We start from the raw sequence: 12,466 nt of genomic DNA, 5'->3' as shown, positions 1-12,466 counted from the left end.
TACTCATATGTACATATGTATAGTCAAATGGAAGTTGTCCAACGGTTGTAAATACAATACCTCCTCTTACATAACGCATAAAGTCTGAATAATGCCAACGTTTATCTTTTAAAAAATCATCAAGTGACCTTAGCGAGATACTAGACAAAAAGGAATATGATATAATTCTGGGGAGGGACTAGAATTTGGGTTTACGAGTGATTACTAATGGCATTTAAATAAAGTACTAGGTGTCATCGCTGAATCTATATTTTTATCATTTAACTACATACATAGTACATATATGTATGTATGTAGAAAAGGTGCTGAGTCTTGAAAATTTCGTTTAAAATAAAGTGAAAGACATTCAGAATACTTAAATATATTGATTCTACCATATATACGCCATAGTAAAAACACAGTCATTATTTTTCAAATAGATGACTTTTGTAATAATAAACAAAAGGAAACACTTATTGAAGACTGGATAACAAATGAAGCTCGATGTATAGGTGGCACACGAGTTAACATATTGCTTTGCGTTTGGTGGGATTGGCAAGAAATCATCTATGTGTTGGCCAAACTCTTAATTAGGGCCTGTACTGCCAGCAATTGTTTCGTCTATATGAAGGAAAAAATTGCCCAGAAAAGGCCAGTTTTGAGAAATAAGAGAGGAATTGTGTTTTATCAGAACAACGCCAGGTCGAACACATCGATAGTAAACTATGGTCCTGACCAGACACCAAGGAATTACTAACTTTCTGTGTGATGAATAATTATGCCTCAAGAGAAGTTTGTGAAAAGCGTTCTTTTGTCAATAGGGATGAGAGTTTTATAAGTGTGATATTATGAAATTATCTTCAAAATGGCAATAAGCTATTGAACAAAACGGAGTATATTAGATCATTCTACATAGCGGTTCCTTGAACGATAATTCATACAAAATTTGTAGAAGATATCTCTTAAAGAAAGCTTTCAAAAACAACTTTTTGGAAAGAAAAGTAAAAAGGCGAAATTTTAGCTCGTTATCTGAAAATCTAAGGTCAAACTCGCGTATACGCAGATAGGCAGAAAATGCTAAAAGTCATGCTGATAATTAATATGTACTGCCTCAGACGTTTCCTTCTAAGAGTTACAAACTTCGTGGCAAATAATAAATAATGGCCGTAGATATAAAATTATAAATGTTAAATTTTAATAAGCAACATTCCGTGAAAGATTTTGGAATGAGCAAACCCGTAACAAATAATATGATTCGCATTCCCCTTGACAGCGCTAATACTGAAAAACCGTAGTATTGACATTTAGGCGTTTTTATAATACAAGTAATCAAAGAGAAGAAAACGGATTGCTTTTAAGTTTTCTATTCAAAGAGTTCCCGTAAATAAATGACTAAAGAAGACCATAACTCTATAGTCGAAGTGAGGGTTATATTGCTGCACAATTTTCTTATCCTCACCTATGTGACCTTTCTCTCTCTTTCTCTCAATATGTCTTCGAATCATTTAGCAAAGCCAAGAAATCTTGCAGATATCACTAAGTATTAAGTATTTCCAAATCAATCGGATATAGTGAGTTTAATAATCGAACCAACTGATTTACTTTTTGGGGATACATACGGAAATAATGAAGCTGAATAGCTTGACAACAAGTGAAGTCACACTAAGTTAATCCAGGGTAATACACAGAACAATCCCAGATCAGATCACAATTTCTCAAAAACTAATTAATTTTACCTTTCTAAACATAGAAACATAGGGAAGACGAACAAATAATGATGAATGTTGAGGGAAATATGACTTCTACCATATTTACGAGTATATGAATATTTTAAACTAAATTCGTTGAATTGAATTTTAAGACACTTTTAGTATCTGGTATGCATTTAAAAATAGTAATGATATTCCATCCAAAATGTGCCCACACACTTTAAACCAGAAGGTCTTTTAAGAATTATTTTATGCTAATTAGTTCTTCATTGTGGCAAGTTCGTTTCTGCCAACGCTTAGCGCTCCTTAAGTACTTGCTTTACATCAGCGTTATATTTTTTCATTTTAATTTAATAGCTTTTCAACAACTTTCTTCAAGTTCAAAAGATTGACTACGCCAAACTTTCTTCTTTGCCACTTAAAAGCAACGTCATTGCTTATTGGTTTTATGAATCAATTTGAATATTCATTTCATTTCGATTTTCTTACCATCGCCTTCTGTGTGCATTCGCTGCCTTTCAACGAACCAAGAGACACAATAACACACATTGATTGGGCGCTTAGTGACAGAAGGTGCATTAACCTTCCACAAAAAATAATAAAAATAAAAGAAAACATAAAAAGGCAGATAATAATAATAAAGTTAGACCAAAACAAAACATAAAATTTAGCCGAAACAGAGGCGCGAGCATCACAACAGTAGTTGCCATTCGACAAGATCGAAAAGATCGTTTTGGCTTATGCATAATTAATGATCATGATCGGCGTTAAGGTGATGCTGGAATTGCAATCTTTCATTGTAGGTAAAGCTTAATAGGAATAGAAAAACAAAAATAAATAACTTGTTGAAAGTTGTAGAGAAGAGTATTATGAGCCTATGGGGAGAGCGGGCTTAATTGCGCAGAGGAAAGTTTGGGTGATCTACAAAAATAAAACTGTTTCATGTGTGTGCATGTTTATGTATTTCCATACAGGCTCATTAAAGTTATATTGTTGCAATGAAAAAGTTGACAGACAAAGCTTAAGCGCATACGACGACTGTTTACTTTTGAAGAAAATGGTTTATCTGATCTGCATTACATATACATCCACAAAAAAGTAACCGGAAATTGTAAATAAAACGATTTAATATTTAATCATTTATCAATATTTATTTTGTACCCTTCAAAGTAATCCCCACCAGATGTAATACACTTATGCCAACGAGTTTTCCAGTCCCCGAAACATTTTTCATAAGCACTTTAAGCACTTTGCATTTTGCTCCTTCAGCGAATATCGTTTTATCCTTATATCGACTGAAAATGGGTTCCACGGAGCGGCAATTTCAGTTTGGTGAATATGGTAGTACCCATTGCTTTTTTGTCTTTTAATTCGTTCGCAATCGTACTATTTTTGAAAAAAAAAATTCAGCTTTATCGGATGAGTCGAGTAAGAACGCATTTCATACCTAAAATATCCACCAAAATTATTTGAACGGATGTCGAGCTCTCTTTCCATCTCTCTAACACTTACCTGACAATTTGTTTAATATTTTCTTCGAAGGTCGTCCAGTACAAGGCAAGTCTTCAACGATCTCTCAATCATTTTTGAAGGCTTTGTACCGTAACCGTGTGTTTTTGATAAAACTAAATAACTGAATTTTGTGTATTGTAAATTTTATAACAAAGAAGTTCCAAAAAATTTTATGTGGGAATAAAATTTCTGGTGTTGAAACATTCAGAATGGATTTTTTGATTGGTACCAAGTATTTAAAGATCATCGAGAACCCGGTGACGACTAATCACGTCCAGGACGGCCATGAAGATCAACTTATGATCAACACATCAATAAAATAAAGGAATTGGTGCTTGACAATCGACGATCGGAAAGATCAGTATGAACCATTTTAAAAGATCCTTTGTGCCTAAGAAAACTGAAAGCACATTTTTTCAAAATCACTCATTTTTTTCGTGTTAACGTCTGTGGAACATTGCTTTCTGACTACCACGATGTCATGAATCATGTTATTACTGGCGATGAGATGCTTACGACCCGGAAACATACGATCAATCGGCCGAAAATCGTGGCAAAGGTGAGCCGAAGCTGAAAACAACATGTCAAAGCAAGTCAAAAATTAAGGTTATGGCCAGTTTTCTTTGATTATTGAGGTGTGGAGCACCAAGAATTCCTTCCCACCCGCAAAAACTGACAGCAAGGAATACTATTTGAGTGTTATGCGTCCTTTGCGCGAAGTTATTCGTAACAAGAGGCCAAAATAATGGACCGACAACTTTTTATTTTTTTTACCACGATAATTTCGATTGATTTTTCATGACTTTTTCGCCAGATATTCAACCAATATCGTGCCATAACAACCGTATTCGTCTGATTTAGTGTGACTTCTGAATATTCAGCAAAATCACCAGGGAAATCATTTTTAGTCAATTGAATATATGTATATCACGTGAATCGCAATGCGCTTTGAAGTCTATTCCGGAAATTGACTTTAACAACTGCTTAGAGGATTGAAAACAATAACGTTGGCACAAATGTATTAGGGACATGGGTGGAGGACATAGATTTTGTAGAATAAATTAAACATTTTAAAATTTAGAACAAAGTCTTACTATTTTTTGCTCATAGTAGTATATTCGACTAAAAAAATTTTCAAAAGCTCTATGGTTAAGATTATTAAGCTTTAACCCATATGTTCTAATATTTTTTCAAACAACTTTTTTCACAATGTTTGGAAGCAGAGGTCAAAGAGAGCTTAGGTACTCCAAATCTATACAGCCAATGACTCAACATTTTTCTATGGTGCAAGAACTTGAACTCAAGATTGATTGGAGAAGCTCCTATGTCTATCCTCCAAATATCTTTCTCTTGCATAAATTTAAACAAACAGATATTTCTCTTAAATTATTTATTATACAGATTACACAAAATATGATTGCGCCAAAACATTAAAATGAATTCACTTTAACGCCGCGTAGAAGATGACGATGTTGAAGACGACGATGTTGTGGACGTTGCACTTATAGTAACACCAGGTGCTCCTTGCGCGCCCTGCGGTCCTGGCAGACCAGGTGGACCCATTGGCCCTGGCGGTCCACGTGCACCGGGGAAGCCACGTCTTCCACTGGGCCCTGGCAAACCAGGCGCACCAATAGAACCGTCACGTCCATTAGCACCCTGCTGTCCCGGCGGACCAATAGGACCTTGTGGTCCTTTTGGTCCCTTCAAACCAGTTTCGCCACGTGGTCCCTTCACCCCAGCTGTACCTGGTTCACCGGGACTACCGCGAGCGCCCGGCATACAAATGCATTGTGGTGTCGCATAGCTGGGAAAATTATTGCGATTACGGCTGACGAGTAAACGGCGTGGCTCACGTTCGGTTGACTCTATAGTGATGGCGTTGATGAGGGCGGGTAAGAGTAGAGCTGTAAGTTGTGTGGATGAGTAAACTGTGTGAAATAAGAGTTTCCTTTTACTTACAGAACAAAGTAACTGTTGTTAGAGTCATGTTTTCAAGCCGTTTGCGCGTGAGAACGGCGTTGTGTCGACTATTTATAGAAAAATTGTCAAAAAATTGAAATTAAAAGTCGGTTTTTTATTGCTTGAGAATTTAGAAAAAAAATCGTTTTTCAAATTTGGTTCTTATCTTTATGTTGAGTTTTTTATTCATTTTAAATAATTTATTGCTCCCTATATTTAATTTCCTGAAACACATATGTATATATTCTCAAATTTAATCTAATGGCACTTGTTGAAATTTAATGATACTAAACATTTAATTACACTCATTTTAAAGACACAAGCTTTTGGAAATTGAAGAAACGCAATGAAAATGCATTAACTTGATTAAGCCATAAATACTTGATGAACCAGAAGGGCCGCCATAAATATTTATGCGTTCTACTTAATTAAACTAAGATAAATCTCAGACTAAAATAATCTTCTCTCGAAATTTCTATTATCGCAGGTATAAAAGCCGGGAAAATTGTGTGCGCGTCAGCATTTCCAACGGAACAATGCGGCTCGTCAACAAAATTTTGCTAAGTACACACATCCAATAATCCTCACTCAAGAAATTCAATATTACTTTTTTCATTATTTTAGTATTCATAGGCTGCTGGCGCTCCTGCTTTGCCTTTGTTCCCCAACAGTCACAGGCTTATGCCAATGCAGCGTATTCAATCAACAATATGCCACTGTTACAGCAGGGGCTAGGAAACAGCACAGCATTCAGTTACTATGCACCGTTACTCTACGCAACGCCGCGTCAACTTTTCGCTGGTGGTGGCTTTGGATTCAGTATTGGTGGCTGTAATTGTCCACCTGGTCCGCCGGGTTTGCCTGGTCCGAACGGTCAAGTCGGTCCGGATGGTGATCCCGGTGAGAAGGGTCCGCCCGGTGATCCTGGTGATGTCGGTCCAGCAGGCAGGCCGGGTGAGCGTGGCAATGATGGTCGCAGCGGTGCCCGTGGGCCGACAGGTGAGAGCGGTCGTCGTGGTCCGCGTGGTTTTACGGGTCCTGCTGGCCCAATGGGTCCGCGTGGCCCACCAGGAGTGCCAGGGCCGCGCGGTTTACCGGGCGTAAATGCGGTGGCAGCATCGGCGAGAGCTAATTATCATTTTGACGACTATAGTATATATGATGTAAACGAATATGATGACAGTTGAATTGTGTTAAATTAAAATATTTTTGCTTTAAATCAAGTTTGTTACTTAAGTCCTTTGTTTGAATTCCATTTCTATCAGTAAAGGCCGTTTTCTCAATGTCTGCTTAGCTGCCATCTGTCAGTTAAGGTCCGGTTAACTTAACCAACACTTCTGCTTTCGGTAAAAAAACTCTTTTTAAACAAAAACTTAACTGACAGATGACTATTAAGCACAAAGTGAGGAGGCGGACCTGTTAACCCAGTTTGTTGCTATATACGTTCCAACATCAACCGTTAGAGGGCGCTGCGGATTGAATTTATTGTAGCTATGCTTTCAATCATTTTACTTTTAAAGGAAGCACCACCCTGTGCCAGAGAAAGAAAACACAGAACGTATCAGAGCCACTGAGAACGTTTATTACGTTTCAAATATCGTAACTTTTCGCAGGGGTACTCGGCAGAGATGAGGTAATTTCACCACAGACAAATTATAAGCGTGCTTCACCAGAGTTTTACCAGAGAACGTCTATCATAGAGAAGGTTCACGGCGCGAATAACGTAAAAATATTTTTGGCCAACTCGGCAGAGATGGAAGAGTCTCACCACAGACAAATTATGAGCGAGTTTCACCACATTTAACAGCGATTGAGGAGTTTTTAGAGTCTATGAGAATAACATGTTAAAGTAAATAAAAGAGCACCAATGCAGGGCAATATACATACAAGTGTATTTATATGCAGGTGATTTCTGGTAGGCAGAGAAGTTTCTGTATGCTACATACATATGTATGACTTTTTCTAAAGCTAACATATACAAATATGTACATATGTATGTTCGCTCTTTTGCTTATATTCTTATATGTTTATATGCAAACATGTGTATTGGTATGAATTTTTTTGTGCTTATTAATGAATACATGTCCAATTTTATTTTATAATTATTTTTTGAATATATCAAAACATATGTACATACATATTAAAATTATTAAAAAAATGAAATATGTACATATATTACAATTGTGATAAATGTACATTAACCGTAAATTTTATCATTCAAAACTTATATGCACATGTATCATGACCATATGTGTTTATGTTCGCTTTCGCGAATTCAAATCATATTATCAATTATCAATAATATAACATGTGCGCGCTGCTCATACAGAGAACTTAAAAGTATAGAGAGCCACATATATGTACATATGTATGTATATTTGTATACACTTCCGAACAAATAATGCACAAGCATGCAAACATAAGCGTACACATGTGAACATGTCACCAACAAAAAATTGATGCATTGTTCTACAAAAACAACAACTGCTCAAATAGCAGAAGCATCAAAAGTCAATATGGCAGCCGAATTGGCGAAGCCCAATTGTAGTAAATTTTACAACAAAAACGATTTCATTCATAAACGCAGGCGCATATGCCACAAGCGACCTCGCTTCATTCATATAAACAGACGCCGTAACATCTCCCTGAGCATGCCTTTGCCTACAAGCGTCTTTTCGCGACGATGGCAAAAGCTAAAAATTGTCAATTCTAAAATAAGTATTTTTCCGTGGCTCGCAAAAATCTGCGTCGATATGTATGCAAGCTCATACATATGCATACATATTTACGTTAGTTTGTTGTCGAAGCAGTTACAGCGGCAAGGGAAGCGGTAACAATCGGCGATCCACTGTATATTTCTTTCATGCATAACCAAACCATAATTAGGACAACTCAATATAAGTGTCAATGGTGGTGCCGATGGTAAGCGCTTGAAAAGCCACGGTGAGTACGCGGGTTCGAATCTCACAGAATTTATTTTTAATTTTTGCCTTTTATTTTATGGCAAAAGTTAAAAATCATAAATTGAACATCTTCTGGTGTTTGTTCAAAGAAAGAAGTGAGAAAAGAGGCAACATAGGAGTTGTCGATTTATAATATTTGTCTAAAATATTTTTCCGTGACAAAAATCTGCGTCGATATGTATTCATGCTCATACGTATACATACATACATATTTACGCACGTTGGATGGCGAAGCTGCTACAGGGGCAAGGGAAGCGGTGACAATCGGCGGCCATTCGTTTATTTTTTCGGCACAACTTGGACTTTTTACCAATGTTGTGACAAAGAAGATGCGAAAAGATGCGCGCGGCACTTGTTATTATGAATGTATGTATGTACATATGTATTTGGCTCGCATTTGCCTTCGTAAACATACAAATGTGCCAAAGAAATAATATACATACATACATATGTATGTGTCATAGAAATTCTATGGGTACAAATATGGAAATGATTTACACACATATATGTACATATGGGCAAATGTGTGACCGCTTGGTCTTTTAACATGATATCAAAACGATTAATGACCAAAGCAAATATATACTATACATATTTGTATATATGTAAATATATGTCGTATCAAACCTAAGTATATAAGATGCATATTTAGGTAGTAATAGAAATCTTATTGAGTTATATACATATATATTTGCAAAGTTTTTTTGAATTCATCATAAAATAGGTAAATTTTAATATACAAAACTATGTACATACTTTTGTACTTAGTATATGCTTTGATACCAAATATATACGGATCATAATTATATAAATTATATGCCGAGTCGGTTGCGCATAGGAAATAAACGAATCTGTAAGCATAAATTTGTTTACATTGGAATTAGCATTATTTTTCTCATTTAACACTGAAAATGCTCAATTCTGCTATTTTCGTGGTGAAACTCGCTTATAATTTGTCTGTGGTGAAACTGGACCATCGCGACCGAGTTAGCCAAAAATATTTTTACGTTCTTCGCGCCGTGAACCTTCTCTATGATAGACGTTCTCTGGTTTCAGTTCATTTATTATGCACAAACGACTCTGCTTATAATTTATTGATGCGTATACATTAGGGTGTTTTTGTTTCTTTGAACTATTAATTTTTTTCAATCCCATCACGAAATTTCCTTGGAAATACCCTAAAAAAAAATTCCCAGAAAATTGAACCCTTTAATATTAACGGTAAGGACTGGACCAAGGCATGTAAACATTTTCCATAGAAAATACACTGCAATCGTGATTTTTTATCTTTAAATTCAACAGATCAGAGGTCTGACTTTAGACGCATATTTCTCAGAATTGTTCACTCTACAAAAGTGTCCAGTGCAACAAAGTCGTAACTCACACTGGCGAGGTAGTACGGGGCTCTAAACCCGATTTTTCCATGAACTTCGCATTTTTTTGTAAATGACAAGAGCAACAGAAAAACTGTTCATGACAAACTTGTAGGAAATTTTATTTGTTGCAGAAAAGGTCCGAGGTCAAAATTGCTATCATTAATACTTCTCGAGATATTCGGCTTTTTAAGTAAGGCTTTAAGGAATTTTCATAAATGGTATGTAATAAAAAAGCTTGCGCACAATTGAGCTTCTTCGTACATATCGCTCATTTGCTGCAAGACCGGCATAAGTCAAAAAAATCGATTTTCCAGAAAACGCGTTTAAAGTTTTCAACTGACTACAACCTTACACGGTGACTCCAACCTTACACCTCTTCTCAAGCGGAGCATATAAGAGGTATTGATATGAATTTTTCACTCAACATGAAGTATGATATAACGAACAATTCTGCAGCATTAACTCAAAAATTACGTTTTTTGATTTATGCCGGTCTTGCAGCAAATGAGCGATATATTCACAAGTGTTCTGTATTTATAATTGTCAGAGAATCATAATCATGTTATAAGTATTGTGAACTCATAACCAAACACTTATGAATATATGCTTCATACATGCTAAGCAGCTCACAAGCCAAAACTCTCTCTTTCATAATTGTAAGTGAGCAGTAATCACACTTGTACTCATTCCGTGAATAATTTGCTTCTTACTCAATTTTTCGCAAGTGGCTCAAAGTTGTGTTTAACTCATTCACTGCAGATCACCGTTGTTGATAGAAAGTCCGAGCTGTGCCGAAAAAATAAGCAACGATCGTCTATTGTCACCAAACTTGCGTACATATGTATAAATATATACGTATGAGCTTGCATACATATCGACGCAGATTTTTGGGAGCCACGAAAAAATATTTTAGAATTGACAAATATTATAAATAGACAACAGCTATGTTGCCACTTTTGTCGCTTCTTTCTGTGTTTTGCGGGGTTGTCAGTTTTTGCTTCTAGAACAATCATCAGAAAGTTGTTCAATTTATGATTTTTAGCGTTTCCCATGGTTGCGTAAAGCCGCTTGTGGACAAAGGCATGCTCGGGGAGATGTGACGGTGGCTGCTTTTATGAATGAAGAGAATTTGCTTGTTGAAAGTGCACGTTTTTTGATTTATGCCGGTCTTGCAGCAAATGAGCGATATATTCACAAGTGTTCTGTATTTATAATTGTCAGAGAATCATAATCATGTTATAAGTATTGTGTACTCATAACCAAACACTTATGAATATATGCTTCATACATGCTAAGCAGCTCACAAGCCAAAACTCTCTCTCTCATAATTGTAGGTGAGCAATAATCACACTTGTACTCATTCCGTGAATAATTTGCTTCTTACTCAATTTTTCGCAAGTGGCTCAAAGTTGTGTTTAACTCATTCACTGCAGATCACCGTTGTTGATAGAAAGTCCGAGCTGTGCCGAAAAAATAAGCAACGATCGTCTATTGTCATCGTTTACCTTGCCGCTCTAACAGCTTCGCCAACAAACTTGCGTAAATATGTATGAATATATACGTATGAGCCTGCATACATATCGACGCAGATTTTTGCGAGCCACGGAAAGATATTTTAGTATTGACAAATATAAATAGACAACAGCTATGTTGCCACTTTTGTCACTTCTTTCTGTATTTTGCGGGGTTGTCAGTTTTTGCTTATAGAACAATCAGCAGAAAGTTGTTCAATTTATGATTTTTAGCGTTTCCCACGTTGCAAAAAGCCGCTTGTGGACAAAGGCATGCTCGGGGAGATGTGACGGTGGCTGCTTTTATGAATGAAGAGAATTTGCTTGTTGAAAGTGCCCTTGCGTTCATGAATGAAAATGTTGTTGTTGTATGTTTTTCTACAAATTTGGGTATCGCCTATTTGGCTGCCATATTGACTTATGACGCTGCATATGCTATTTGAGATAATTGTTGTTTTTGTACAACAATGCTTGTAGTTTCTGTGTGCGACATATTTACGCATATGTGTATGCAGGTTTGCGTATGCTTAATTTGTGTGTCAGTGCCATACTCACATATTTATGTATGTACATACATATGAGCAGCGCGCACATATTATTACTGATAAGTGATAATATGATTTGAATTCGCGGAAACGAATATGGTCATAATACATGTGAATATAAGTTTTGGATAATAAATGATAGGATTTATGTACTTACATTTATCACTATTGTAATATATTCATATAATTATGATTGTTTTTTATATGTACATATGTAATACACATAATTATTATACATACATATATCATCTACATATATCATCTATAAATTACTTGCCGAGTCGGTTGCGCATAGAAAATAAACGAATCTGTAGGAGTACATTTCTTTACATTGAAATTAGCATTATTTTTCTCATTTAACACTGTAAATTCTCAATTCTGCCATTTTAGTGTGCCCCTGATGTACGAGGTATGACAATTAAGTAAACTGTAAACTCTCAATTCTGCTATTTTCGTGTGCCCCTGATGTTCAAGGTATGACAATTAAGTAATGAGACTGATTCCATAAAAACCGTATATTTAAAAATTATTCTACAACTCTGCCATCCCCTTCAAAGCAGTCCCATTGGGCAGCTATACAGCGATTCCAACGCGTTTTCCATGTTTCGTAACATCTTTCGGGCGGGGGCGTGCGGAGACAACCATTTTGAGCTTTGGCGTTTGGTTTCCGGGTCTAAGAGCCCTATCACCATACACTCTTACAATTTTAGCGTACGTTTCCGAAGCTGTTTCGCCCAATCTGGTGCAAAATTTTACAAAATTTCTTGATTTCGTTTTTCCATTTTCGTGAGGAGCACTACAAACACACGTCTACTCAACTTGATGCAGCAGGCGAACTAGAGCGATGGTACATATATTAACGGAGAGGGGAGGGATGTCGAAAAAAGAGAAAGGGAATTCTAAGGTCAC

At 36.2% G+C, this 12,466-nt stretch overlaps 2 protein-coding genes across 2 annotated transcripts; one reads left to right on the top strand and one right to left on the bottom strand.

The window, feature by feature from the left end:
• Positions 1 to 4,636: 4,636 nt before the first annotated feature.
• LOC105222542 (collagen alpha-1(XXIII) chain) lies at positions 4,637 to 5,279 on the bottom strand. The gene is made up of 2 exons (XM_011199902.2): positions 5,163 to 5,279; positions 4,637 to 5,107 (listed from the first exon to the last, which is right to left on the bottom strand). Exons 1-2 carry the CDS (start codon positions 5,188 to 5,190, stop codon positions 4,647 to 4,649), a joined length of 489 nt encoding a protein of 162 aa, XP_011198204.2. The 5' UTR covers positions 5,191 to 5,279; the 3' UTR covers positions 4,637 to 4,646.
• A 376-nt stretch (positions 5,280 to 5,655) lies between these two features.
• LOC115065867 (cuticle collagen 7) lies at positions 5,656 to 6,390 on the top strand. The gene is made up of 2 exons (XM_029548795.2): positions 5,656 to 5,726; positions 5,787 to 6,390. Exons 1-2 carry the CDS (start codon positions 5,699 to 5,701, stop codon positions 6,347 to 6,349), a joined length of 591 nt encoding a protein of 196 aa, XP_029404655.2. The 5' UTR covers positions 5,656 to 5,698; the 3' UTR covers positions 6,350 to 6,390.
• The last annotated feature ends 6,076 nt before the right edge of the window (positions 6,391 to 12,466 follow it).

The sequence above is a fragment of the Bactrocera dorsalis genome, chromosome 5 (genome assembly GCF_023373825.1).
Source record: "Bactrocera dorsalis isolate Fly_Bdor chromosome 5, ASM2337382v1, whole genome shotgun sequence".
Lineage (NCBI taxonomy): Eukaryota > Metazoa > Arthropoda > Insecta > Diptera > Tephritidae > Bactrocera > Bactrocera dorsalis.
The sequence above is the reverse complement of the archived record's forward strand: the minus strand, read 5'-3'. Positions and strand labels throughout refer to the sequence as shown.

Bases quoted from the DNA above. Each gene is read 5' to 3' on its own strand.
- LOC105222542 (XM_011199902.2), bottom strand. From the start codon at position 5,190: ATGACTCTAACAACAGTTACTTTGTTCT. The intron at 5,108-5,162 runs GTAAGTAAAAGG...CACAACTTACAG, and splicing joins AACAACAGTTACTTTGTTCT to CTCTACTCTTACCCGCCCTC.
- LOC115065867 (XM_029548795.2), top strand. From the start codon at position 5,699: ATGCGGCTCGTCAACAAAATTTTGCTAA. The intron at 5,727-5,786 runs GTACACACATCC...TCATTATTTTAG, and splicing joins CGTCAACAAAATTTTGCTAA to TATTCATAGGCTGCTGGCGC.